This window comes from Empidonax traillii, unplaced genomic scaffold, assembly GCF_003031625.1.
Source record: "Empidonax traillii isolate 1590-97213 ecotype Southwest subspecies unplaced genomic scaffold, ASM303162v1 scaffold164:size861626, whole genome shotgun sequence".
NCBI lineage: Eukaryota > Metazoa > Chordata > Aves > Passeriformes > Tyrannidae > Empidonax > Empidonax traillii.
Window position 1 is genome coordinate 562,911 of NW_020955357.1, and position 13,039 is coordinate 575,949.

Here is a 13,039-nt window from a genome sequence, read left to right on the forward strand (position 1 = left end):
TTTGGTGGGTTTCTGGCATCCAGCCGAGGTCAAACCACCACAGTGTGGAGCCGTGTACTGAAAGTTCCTGTTTCCTCATAAGAAGCTCATGAAATTGCACTGAACAATCCATTATTTTTCTTGCTGCCCTTTATCTCTCTATATTTGTCAGCCAACTGCCTCACCTAGTGCGGACTGTTTCTACCAAAGTACATGTATGCCTCAGTCTGCCCCAACAATTTGATAAATAGGCCATTTCCAGAAAACAACACTTTGTTTAAAGTTGAAAAAATAAGGGACAATTGACAAAATACGTGGGATCCTACTTCTTTTCTCTGTGATTTTTATACTATTCATTCCAGATCCATTATTGCATTCCATTAGGGGTCATCAATAACGAAATCCTCCCAGAGCAGTTTTAGGTATATGGAAGTTTCATTAATGTTAAAGCAGATTTTCTAAGTGTTCCAATGAATTTCAAAATGTATGAATTCCTTTTGCATAGATGTCCCACTTCATAAATAGTAGCTGTTGAGATAATAAGTGTGATGAACTGTTATGTAAATATTTTAATACTATTCTTTTGCTGGTAGCTCTCTTGAAATGATGTGATCAGTGCTAACAAAATGTGTTAAAATTGTTGCGAATAAACATGAATAATCTTCATAAGCAAATTAGCTCTTTTCAAAAGTTGAAATTTTCATTTTCATAGTTGTATGTGTAAAAGAACTAGTACTTACAATATCAAACATTTTGAATTACCATTCTTTTCCTGCCTCATTTTAATGTAATTGTCTAATCTCTCCAGTAATCCATGTTATAATCAGTTTAATGTTCTCTTGATCTTCTGAAACCTCAGGTAAGCAAAAAATGCTTTTACATTTCTCCCTTTGCTTTTGTTACATTACTAAATCCTCTTTCCAATCCTGAAGTACTCCATTCTATTTTTAAACACGGTAATGTTCTGCTACCATTTCTATTTCACTTTTAAAATCTGAAAATTTTTTTGTTTGAAATGAGACTGTAACCTGAAAGTGCTATAATAGCAACTTGACAAAAGGCAATTTACAGTATCTGGATTTTGTGCTATTATGCTTTCACTAGAACTGGGAATGAAAAGTTAATTAGTTGAAACACTGAAAAAGACACCTGATAACTGTCATAGAGTTGCAATAGCTGTGACGGTCTAAGGATGATAGAAGCAGAACAAGATTTGTAGGAAGTGGATATTTATTACATTGAGGATACAGCTGGGGGTGACACTAACGAGTTTTTGGTTGTACACGCCTGGGTCCATTCTTGATCAGTTAGTGATTCGATGGAAATTGTTGATCTTTAAAAAGATGCATCCTGTTCCTGATGTTTCAGTGGATGATCAAAACCAAACAAAACTTCAGAAAGCATCTTCCCTAGTGCATGTGACACACACACCCGAATTAGAAAGTTGTTTAGAAATTCTGTTATGGGAACAATGACTCTACCAATGCCCATAGGCAATGTCATGTTTACATTTAACTGATCTATTTACAGAACAGCTCGTAAAAGTGACTCGTGATAGCACTGATCCACAGAAGTTTGAAGATTCACAGGGTTTGGGGAATAAGAATATGTTGCTTTTAACAGTTATGAAACAATGATTGACCTGTCTCAGGCTGCTAATGTTGCATTTGCCCAAATTTGATTCTGAGTTTGTGAACTTCATATGTCTGAGGACTAATGTGTTAGATCCAGAGGAGTGCAGTGCATGTAAGAGCAAAAATAGCATCCAGCCTGTTTTTTGAATCTTCAAAACTCTAAATGATCATCATCATCTCTGACAGATAGTCATTGTCACAAGTTCAACCAAATTCCTGTTGGCTTCACTGTTTTTTCATTTCTGTGGATGAAAAGAAGTAAAAGTCTGCACTGTGACCCAAGGATGTTGATGAAGAGATTTGAATTATTTGAATTTATGTTTTGTCTAAATACACCTTTCTGTCTGTGGGCTGTATCCTTATTTTGTGAAAAATAAGTAATATGTGAGGGTTTTTTTTAATGCAGTCTTGGTCTTTTTGCTACTTTTCCAGTGAAAATCAGTCTTGGCATCAGTTTTCCAAGGTGTATATGAGTTTGTGGAACTGGTGTGTCATGTATGTGCAAGGTAGCATTTGATAAAGATACACAGTACCATTGGAATTGTTTCAGATAGTATTTTTATTCCTCCCAAATGCTGGAAATGCGTTTATTTTCTCCAGACGTAGGGCACGATCTGTGTGCAGTGCGGACCTTTGTTACACAGGCCCCGCTGTGCTGTGCCTTGGGGTGGGACACGGTGTGCGAGGGGCTGTCGGCTGCTGGGACTGCAGAGGGTGTGCTGTGAGGTACGAACGTGGAGAGAGCAAGGGGAGAACTTCGGGAAATGGATTAAAAGCCCCGAGCGAAGGGCGGTGAGCGGTGCCAAGGCAGGTGAAGAGGCGACCAGTGCCGGGCAGGAACCACTTTTCCACTGCATTTTGTGGAAGGGGAAAGTAAATCAGAGGGGGGAGGTGGCCGGTGGTCATCCGTTCGCCCGTGGAAGGGTGAAATCAGCTGAACGTGCCATGCCCAGCCATGTGTAAGTGGGTTCTGAAGGAGCAGCTCCCGCCGGTGCCCGTGGCAGCCCGGCGGTACCGGCCCCGCTCCGAGCGGCGGTCGCGCTGGGCAGACTTATCCCGTCCCTCCCGCAGCCCCGGGAAAGGTGGTGGGACGCGGGGGCGGGTCTGGGAGCACCGGGACCCTCGGGAGCCGCCGCTCCCGCCAGGCCCGGCCCGGCCCGGCCCGGCCGCCCCCGCCGCTGGCCCCGCCCCGCCCGCGCGGCCGGCAGGGGGCGCGGCTGGGCGGTCGCGGTGCCGCCGGCGCGGCGCGGCCGCAGCGCTGAGTTCCGCCGCTCCGGGGCCGCCGCCGCCCGTCCCGCCTCCCCCCGCCCGCCACGGCCCCGGCCCCGCCGCGGCCCCGCGGCCCGGCCATGGCCACCAGGAAGGCGGGCTCGCGGCTGGAGACGGAGATCGAGCGGTGCCGCTCGGAGTGCCAGTGGGAGCGGATCCCCGAGCTCGTCAAGCAGCTCTCGGCCAAGCTCATCGCGAACGGTGCGGCGCGGGCGGGGGGCGGCGGGGGCCCGGCAGGTGCAGCCGGGCGGGCGGCCAGAAGGGCCCGCGGGGCCCGGGGGTCAGCGGGTCCGGCGGCGGGAGGGGTGGGCCGGCCGGGCGGGAGCAGCGCGGGGGGCGGTGAGAGGCGGGAGCCGCCCAGGCCCGGCCCGGCCCGGCCCGAGGGCACCGCGCTGAGCCCCGCGGGCACGAGGCCGGGGTCGGGGCCGGGGTCCCGGCCCGCCGGGGTGCAGGGCGGCAGCGCTCAGCGCCGGCAGCAGCGCGGCCCTGGAGCGACAGGGGCCCGAAGTGCTGAGCAGCCCAGCGCTGGTGACGAGCGCTGCAGCTCTGCAGGCACACATGCTGACAGTGTGCATAAAGCCCTAAATGTCCTTCTTGCGCTGCCGGGGGATCAGTGCACAGCGTGTCTTAGGAAGGCTTCCGTCCTTTCTCTTAAAAGCATACCTCAGCAATGTAGTGCAGCTCCATTTATTTTCTTATAAATAATATGAATAGCATGTTTGGTGTCTTACTTATTGTATCACAAGATTCAAAATGTTTATCTAAAGGATAGTACTAATGAGCAAGGGAAGTTTTCTTTGCATGGATGCCTTCATTCTGTGTGTGAGGATAGTGTCAGCCTCTATGGGCTCACTCATGGACTTGATTTGAGGTGGACCTGGAGGTATTTTTAGAGAGCAGTCGAGCCTCCAAAGACAGAACCTGGGGTGAATTCAGAGGTGCTAAGTTAACAGAGAGAGGACGAGGCATAAGGTTGACATCAGTGGGAGTTTGTTGAGAAAGCTGTGGTAGCCTTGCACGTTTAGACAAGGAAGAAAACTGCATCGTTCAGGTGTGTAGAAATACAAATGAAAGAGGAAAAACATGACTCAGAGAAGAGAGAGAGAATTTAAGAATGAATGGATGGGTAGTAGATAACCTTTCATGCATTGGCCTCAAGAACAACTGGGTGGTGATCCTGACACTGATGTTACTAAAAATAAACATGAGTGAAAAGTTGGAAGGTATTATATTTAGTTTCAGGACATGCATCATTGAGTGATTGACCATGAACTAGTTAGAGATCACTTCAAGCAAAGGCAAATGTGATTTGGCTGTCTAGTTGGGAAGTATGATCTTCATAGTTTTAAGATGTATTAAGGTATTTCAGACAGGTAGGAAGAGCTAGGCAGGAGATGTTATTGACAATTTGACTTAAATTTCTCCAACCTGCATACTTTTTACCCAGGTGAAGCAAATCAGAGAGGATTATGGATTCTACATAACTTTACACTTCAGTGATTTTCCTATTAAGGCATCTTCTAGATTCTGTACCAGTCAAAATACAAATTATTGAAGCATTCCCTGATATTTAAAACATGAGAAAGTATCATATGTAGATTTTAGCTCTTTGACAGCACATGAATGATTAAATCAATGTCATGGCTTCCAAGTCTAGGTAACTGAGAATATCAACAGCCAGTAAATGAAGTGATTTGCACTGGACTCTTCTTTCATAGTGGAGTAACACAGGAAGAGAGTAACTTATTTAGTGAAATATCTTCACCTGTTGTTGACAGTGTCTAAAACTGGAATTTTGTGTTCTAAATCCTGGTGTACCTAACAGGTTGCAGGTCAAGGTTATCAGCTGATAAGATTACAAAGGAGAGGCAATGCCTCTGTTCCATCCATGAAGAAGGATACGAACTGAAAGGCACTCTGCTGCATATCGCTGTTTTTAGTACATCTGAAGCAATCAACTGAAGAAAAGAAAAAGTACTCCAAACATGACTCCATTCTTCTGTAGTAATGTTCAGTTTTACAAATTGACTTGGGAATGGATAATGAAAGATCTCTGTATTGGCTGAATGTGTAACAATACGTCATAGAAATTATTTAAAAGTTTGGGGAGGATGGTGGAGAAAAGGAAGGGGATCTTCATTCTGTCCATATATTGGTGTGTAGGGAATTGTCTCCAACTCTTGAATGCTGGAGCATTTTAACTGAGGATATTAAGATTGCTGAGAATAGCATTTATTGGTCTTCGAACACACATGGGAAGCAATCCTTTGGGGAAGCCCTCTTGTAATTTCTTCAGTCTTGCAGTTATGCAAAAGAATAGATTGTTACTTTACCAGGACTTAATTACACTTCCTGTTTGTAATTGGGGATTAGAGCACTTGACAGAAATTTTAATGGTATGGATTTTTATTTGAGCTGTCTTGCATTGATACAGTATCTCCTCTTAGCAACTTCCCATTCCTTGAAGCTCACAACCCAAATTAGATGAAGGACGAAATAGCAGTGAAGCTCCCAGGATGAAGGTCTGTGTGGATGCATGAGGCAATAGTATTTACTCCTGAAGAAATGCAGCACTTGAGAGGTGCAGTATTTTGAGTGGACTTGGTTTTGTATTGTTTGTTCTGATTAGTTCTGCTGATGGATCCTATGCAGTCCTTTACAGAAGTAGGAGTCTGTGTAAAACCTGGCAGTGGATCAAATCTAAATGACAGTTTATATAGGATCTTGGATGCACGAAAATTACACTAGAACGAATTTCTGGATGGAGTGCATTTGAAAGGCTTTGAGAGCTTACTGAGCTCTAAGATCAAGAGAGAAGAGAGATATTGCTCACTGCCTTTGCTATTCTGTAGTAGTAACAATTTGGATCATAGGAAATGTGTGTCCTCTGTCAAGCCTGTGACTTGTATTGCTTTTCACAAAGGGCAGATAAGTACATAGATAGATAGGTAGGTAGGTGAAAGAAGGGTCTTTTAATGCAGCTCTGATTGGTTAGGCACTTAGCCAGTTTGGATTATATTTCTCTACTTCAGAACCAGGACTCAGCAGCAGTAATGAGATTCATGCCATGTAACACAAATCTCGGTTTGAGCTCTTGCTTCATCAGCATTCCTGTTAAAGACTGGGTCAAACTGTTATGTGCTGGGTGGTGAGTTAGCCTTGGCTAACAGCACATGCCCACCCAGCTGCTCAGTCTCTCCGCTTCCTTAGTGGGGCAGGGATGGAAAGTAGGGTAAGATTTGTAGCTTAGAATAAAGACAGGGAGACCACTTACTAATTACTGTTCTGGGCAAAACAGGCTTGACTTGGGGTAAATTAATTTAATTTGCTGCCATTTAAAATAGAGACAGATACTAAGAAAGAGGAAGACAGACACGAAACTAACACTTTTCCTCCCCCCTTTCCCAGCCTGAACTTCACTCCTGTGCTCCAGACTCCTGTGCCTCCCCACATGATGCAGGGGACAGAGAGGTGACAGTTGCTGTGAGGTGGCTTCTTTCTACTGCTCCTTCCTTCTCATGTTTTTTCTCTGCTCTGGCATGGGCTCCCCACTGACAGCAGTCCTTCAGCAAGAAAAGTCTGCTTTGGCACAGGCTGTCCATGTGCCACAGTTCCTTCAGGGTATATCTGCCTGCTCTGGCTTGAGTCCTCCCTGGCACCTCCCTTGGGTTCCTCCTCTGGCACCATAGAGTACTTCCTCCTCCTCCTTTCTGACCTTGGTGGTGGTCCCTTTGTTGTTTTTTACTCCTTTTGTTCTGTTTTGTGGCATTTTCTGCCTTTTCTTAAATACACTTTTCCAGAGGTGCTGTTAGCTTTGCTGAGGGGCTCAGCTGTGTTTTGCTGTGGTTCTGTTGGAGCCAGCTGGGCCTGGGACAGGGCAACCCCTGGCCTTGTGCCACAGGAGCCATTCCCGCAGCTCCTCTACTGCCAGCACCTTGCTGTTTATACCCAGCACAGCAGGATTTTCAAAAACTGGCAGCTGGCAGAGAAATAAATCATAATGCTGCCCTGAGGGTCCCAAAGATGTGGTCCTTGGCTAAGCTGTAGGCTGTTTGGTTGCAAGAAAGGTGCCATCCTCAAGTGTTCACATCCTGAGTATCAGTTCTCAAATGGAACTGAGACAAACCCCGGGTTGCTAGGAATAAAATCTTAGAGCAGTTCTTACTAATGAAACTTGGTGAATGTTCCCAGCTGGTTTAACTAACTAACGTTTATAGGTTCTGTCCTGGTTTCAGCTAGGGTAGAGTTAATGTCTTCCCAGTAGCTGTTGCAGTGCTGTGTTTTGGATTTGGATTGAGAATAGTGTTGTAACACACTGATGTTTTGGTTTTTTGCTAAGTTGTGTTTATCCTAAGTCAAGGACTCTTTTCTTGTCTCATGCTCTGCCAGTGAGGAGGTACACAAAAGAAACCAGGCAGAAACAAGGCTGGGACAGGTGACCCAACCTGACCAAAGGGATATTCCACACCACAGAATGTCATGTACAGTGTATGAACTGGGGGGAGTTGCCTGGAAAGCAACATCTGAGTTTGGAAAGGGGGATCTGACATTGGTCAGCAGGTGGTGAGGAATTGCGTTGTGCATCACTTGTTTTTCCCGTTTCATTATCATTATTTTTACCATTTACCATTATTACTGTACCTTACTGTATTTGCAATTCTTAAACTGTTCTTAACATACAAGTTTTACTTTGATTCTCCTCCCCATTCCACCGGGGTGGGGGGCAGAAAGGGGGCATTGGGCAAGTGGCTGTATGGTGTTTAATTCCAGCTGGGCTTAAACCACAAGAGTCTTCTAAGAAAGTGATCTGAAGAAATTTTGCTTGTTTGTTGAAGTTTGTCTAACACTGCAAATGAACAGGAGGGGCGTGAAGCATGGTTATGATACTGAAAGCTTTGAGTACAAAATTACTTGTTCACAGAATATTGGAAGAGGCAAAATAGTAAATGTTTAATATCTGAGATTAATGAGAATGTATTTTACAATGTGCCCACAATTGAGAAACATTCGTTATAGGATTCTTTTATATTTTAAGCCAGTCTGAATAGGCTGCTTTTATAAAGGCCTTAATCTGTAGGAGAACCATGTACAGCTTTGTCTTGGAAAACTTGGTTGGCATCAAAACCAGTTACGTATGAAATGCAGCATTTCGTAAGAGAGATTTTCTTGAAGATCACAGTTTAGTGTAGCAGTCCCCAGAATAGCTAGTGATGACTTCAGCACTTTGATTCTGATGATCACATATAATTGAAATCTCCTTTTTATTTTCATTTAAAATTTTATTTTTTAAGAGATCTGTAAAGTTGCTCTTCTCAAATATTGAAAATAAGACTTACAGTTTTTTTTCAGTGAGTTTATTGTAACGTGTTGGTCATACAGATGATTCATGTATTGAAGTGTTTGGGATTTTAAGGATTGTGTTTCGAAGCCTCTCTGCAAAAACTTTAATGAAAGTTTTGTGCCACTCATAGCCTTAGGAGTTGGGATTCTCATGGTGTCTGGAATTTTATAATACTTGAATGATAATTTTGGATGCTAGCAATCACTTTTCAAAGCTGATTGCAAGTCACGTGTTTTTGATGAAAGACTAGCGTCTCAAAGGAAGCAGCTACAATGGAACTCAGTATGAAGGTTGTGTCTGCACAGGGCATTTTCAGGACATCAGTGCTCTCACGTTTTCTTTCCTTCCTTTGGGAACACAATGAGGAAATCAGAGGTTGGTTCAGTAGCGAGCTCAATGGCTAATATAAAGGATCCATGAATTTCCATGGTTGTTTCCGGCCATTCATTGTTCTGCAGTCGGAACGTGACCTTGTTCAAGTTCAGTGAGATGTATGGCTCTGTCTTTAAAAGCACCGAGGTGGAGAATTTTTATAGTTCAAATGAGGTAGAATGATGCAGTTCTGTAGAAACCTTAGCCAGTGTGAAATATTGCATTACTGTGGGGAGAGAATGTATACCCAGGAAGTTCATGGATCTGTACGCTACCAAGAGCATTGTGACATTGCCATGAAAATAGAATGTTACCTACAGGTGTCAAGTTTACTGATGGAAATACAATAACATTGTAACACACGTCTTTCTTACCAAGTGAATTTTTGCTATTCCATTTTTATTTGGTTTGGTTTGTGCGTGATCTCTTCTCTGACTGCCTTTCCTCTCAACACCTTGTTTCTATAGTTTCCTATTATACTGTTCCTCACAATTAGCCTGGCAGAATAAAGGAACAGGGAGGAGTAGCAAGCTCAAAGGATTATGAATTATTTTACATATCTAATTTTGTCACTTTCTGTGCTGCTTCCTTGATATAAGTAGAACACAAAAATAGAAACATCTTATCAGTTTTCATCCGTTTCACTGCCTTGTGAAATACAAGACCTCAGATGTATGGTTAAAGCTTATCCTCAGAGTAAACAAGGGATTTCTAAACCTCTTAGGACTCATGCCCTACTTAGAAGGTGCTTACCAAATTTGTTTTGGTTTTTTTTTTTATACATACAGTTTGTAGTGCAATTTATATATGCAAAGCTTTCCTAAGAGATCTTTGCAGACCATGCAACATGCCTTTTTGCAGGTGGAAATGAAACACCCTCTTAATTTGTGGTGGTTTTTTTTGTTTGCCTCCTACTGCATTCGCTATCATATTTACAGAACAGGTTTACTAAGGACAGACAGTTTTCTGAATGAAGACCACAGAATGTGACAGTACTCAGATGTGTTGTTTTATTTTTGACTGACAGCTTTGTTTCTTCAGATAGCCAGGAGTGTTATAACAATGTAAGTGATGATGTAGATCTGCTGCTTGTATTCCAACTGACTTGTCATCTGGAATAGAAAATGCAAGCGTAGTCAGTATGATTTCACAAGTAACCAAGCTGGTCTAACACCTTGTTCTTGTTGCATGGAGGAGGTCCTTTCTCCCTGCCTTTGCTCAAGCTGCTGCTTCTCTATGCGGTTTCTCCTGGTTATGTGTTCCTGGCCTCTCGCTTGTGTTGATGAACACCAGAGATGGGAGTTACTGTGCCGGGCCAGCCAGCAGAAAACTCTATGCTTCTTGTTTTGGGGTTAGTGTCTGCTGGCTGGCCGAGCTGATTTGCCTCCCACAGGGGCCTGAATAGTTCAACAGCTGGTGGAAAATGAGCAGTGGCAGCAGCCAGTGAAGGACAAAGGCAAGGGGAAGCTTATTCTCCTGCTGTGAGGAAGGATGTAGTTCATCTGGGTAGAGCGAACTAACTACTTTTCATATTTGGATCTTATAACTGCTTATATTTATAAGAATACTTAAATATATTATGAATGGAATTTTTTAGAAATCGAATGCCTCATGTTAATGTTGGGTGGGTTGGACTTTTGCCGTGTTTAAAAGTTTAAAAGAAGAAATGGTAGCCAGCTTTATCAGCGAATAGATACTGGTATATGTGTGCATTGTAGCTCCTCTAGGTTCCTTTAATCTATCCTCAAGGGTTGAAGGTTAGTATTAACTTTTCTATAGGGAAATAATTTCATCGGCATAAACTCAGGATCGCTGATACACTTTTGTTTGAGTTTGATTTGCATGGCAATAAAGAAGGGGGCAGAACCTTCTTAACCATACCAAATGTAAACCGTTCCTCCTCCCCTTGAATCTGTCTTGTAAATAACAAAATTTTAGAATTTCAGGTTAAATTCTGCTCAGTTTTCCTTGCACTGAACACTGTTTAGTTTTTGATCTGATGAAGAGTAACTGAAGACAATAACTTTGTGAAAAGTGAAGTGGCAGGATGCTGAGATAAATTGGAGGAAGTGAGGATATCTGGCTAATAGTGTGATGTTGTGGGTAGCAAGACCTTTAATAATTGGGGAGCATTTGATCTCTACTCTAGGCTGTGGAGAGAGAGTGCTGAATTTGGATATTTCTCTGGTGTCAGCAAATGTGTGGCAGAATGCATAGTGGCAGTTTTTAGTAGCTGCTCTGATCAGTGATGTTATCAGTTGCTCTGTTGCTTCAGGAAGTGTTGCATGAGTTTCTGCAAGTTCCCACCCCACTGATGATAAAGGATTTCTGTGCATGCATACACAGTTTGAGTGGAATCAAAATATGTATGCGTAAACAGAAATCCTTTACTGTAATCTCATATTGTCTGGGGTTGTAAACTGTGCTTCTTTAACAAAAATTGGGCGGGAAATTCCTTTTGTCTCTAGATGAATCTTGGATGCAGCTCACCTGAGCCCAATAACTTGGTTTGTCTCCATAACTTTTGCAAAGACAACCAAGATATGAAAACACCAGCAACTTCCAGGCCTTCCCAGATTTTTCTGCATTTAATTATGTGAACAAGTTGTTCCTTAAAACTGTGCCTTATCTCAAATTCAGATTTTCCTGGGCTCAGCTTCCAGCCACACTCCTGTTTTTCTTTTTACCATTTAATTACAGTCACTTTACCTTAATGGAAAGAAAATGCTGTGTATTAGTCAAGGCTCTAATGGGATTGCTTTAGAGCTGGATTTAAGGAGAGGCAAAAGTTAGGGACTTTTTGCTTTTAGAACACCGGGTAGAAATAAAAACAAAAGCAAAACCAACCCATCCCCACAAAAAAAAACCAACCAAAACTTCCCCAGTTGTGTACCTGAGACAATCGTCTCTGAGACTGGCAGGTGTAGGATACTGCCTTTTAAGAATTTACTTGAGTTTTCCCAGGTGAACCTGGAGAGGGAAGAGGAGGAGATTGGAAATGGTAGAGAACTGCAAGATCTCTGGGGAAAGAAGGCTCATTTGTGTGTTTTCATGTGAGCTTTGGGTCATCTCATAGATGAAGAATGTCCTTCTCTTCACCTGGCAATTAGTCAGTGATTTTCTTTTTTGTCCCTCATTTTCTTTACCTTTTTGGGAGAACCAAAATTGGATTCCATTGTCATCATCTTTCAAATGGCTCCCCAGGGAAGTGGTCACAGCACCAATCCTGAGAGTTCAAGAAGCATTTGGATGGTAGTCTCAGGCCCATGGTGTGACTCTTGGGGATGGTCCTGTGCAGGACTAAGAGTCGGACTGTGATCCTTGTGGTTCCCTTCCAACTCAGCATATTCTGTGATTCTGTGAAGTTTGCACTGTGCTGTAATGTAGCTGTTTGGTGCAGAATGGACAAGAGCCACCGTCTCTGTGACATGGCTTGGTTTTTGCCTTCCATCTAAATAGTCTCTAGTATTTAGTTGTTGTTAGTAGCAATAGGAAAACTGATTTGTCCTTTGAGAAATAAATCATAGCAACAAGCAAGATTGGAAAGAATTTCTAGCTATCGCAGCATGTGCTTTTCCTGTTCTCCAAGGCCTTCTTTGATCTTTATGTCCTAAACAAACATAAATGAGAAGAAGCTAAGTTTTGATCATTCTTCCTCAGTGTGGTTACTAGAATTGTTTTCAGTTAAACACCCAAATACCATGATGATCCTTTTTCCCACGCTTTATGCTTCCAGTGTTGGGTATGACATGCATTCTTATTTCTTGGTTTTGCATTGCATTTGACTGAATGGGCCAGGTTTCATTCAGTATCCTATAGGATACGTTGTGACTGTCCTGGCTTAGTTATTTACTGTTCTTATGATCTTAACATTTCACAAAATTTGGGAGCTTGAATATTAAAAAACCACCAATGTTAAAGTAGTATGATTCAAAAGTTGCTGCAGTTTTCTGTTCTTGATATGTGCTGTCATAAAATACATTTCAGTAGTAGAGGTACTTTGAAAGTAAATTTGCCTTTGCATGAACGGTTTGGAAAGCCTATAATATTTTTCTTTAATGCAAGTTTTGGCTGTCAAGCAGGAAAATTGTGTAGATAGCGCATAACTGCACAGTAAAAAGGCGCCATGCCCTCTGTGTACTTAAGAGGCAGAGGAGCGAATGATTGTGTGTAATTAAAGGTGTTGGAAAGTGGAGTTCAATTTCTTTGAACAGCTGACTCTGTATTTTCTGCATCTGGTTCTACATGTGTATCATCTGCATCAGTCTGCAGCCTTTCTGTCAGTAGTGCCTGTTGGTCTGCACATGTTCTCTAGATACTCTTCTACTGTCCTGCTGTCCCCAGAGACCTGGCTGGACGAGATCCTGGGCAACCTGCTCTAGTCGATCTTGCTTGGAGCAGGGGCGTTGGACTAGATGATCTCCAGAGGTTCCTTCCAGCTTCA

The 13,039-nt window shown here is 43.1% G+C and overlaps 1 protein-coding gene across 3 annotated transcripts in view; it reads left to right on the forward strand.

Moving 5' to 3' along the window:
• The first annotated feature begins 2,861 nt into the window (after positions 1-2,861).
• TTC7B (tetratricopeptide repeat domain 7B) overlaps positions 2,862-13,039 on the forward strand; it is a 138,674-nt gene continuing 128,496 nt past the window's right edge. For 2 of the 3 annotated variants that reach the window (XM_027885324.1, XM_027885325.1), the window contains exon 1: positions 2,905-3,083. In XM_027885324.1, the coding sequence (XP_027741125.1) occupies positions 2,963-3,083 (121 nt within the window). In that variant the 5' untranslated portion in view covers positions 2,905-2,962. Of the gene's footprint in view, positions 3,084-13,039 lie in introns of all 3 variants that reach the window. The other variant, XM_027885326.1, reaches the window with a different exon arrangement.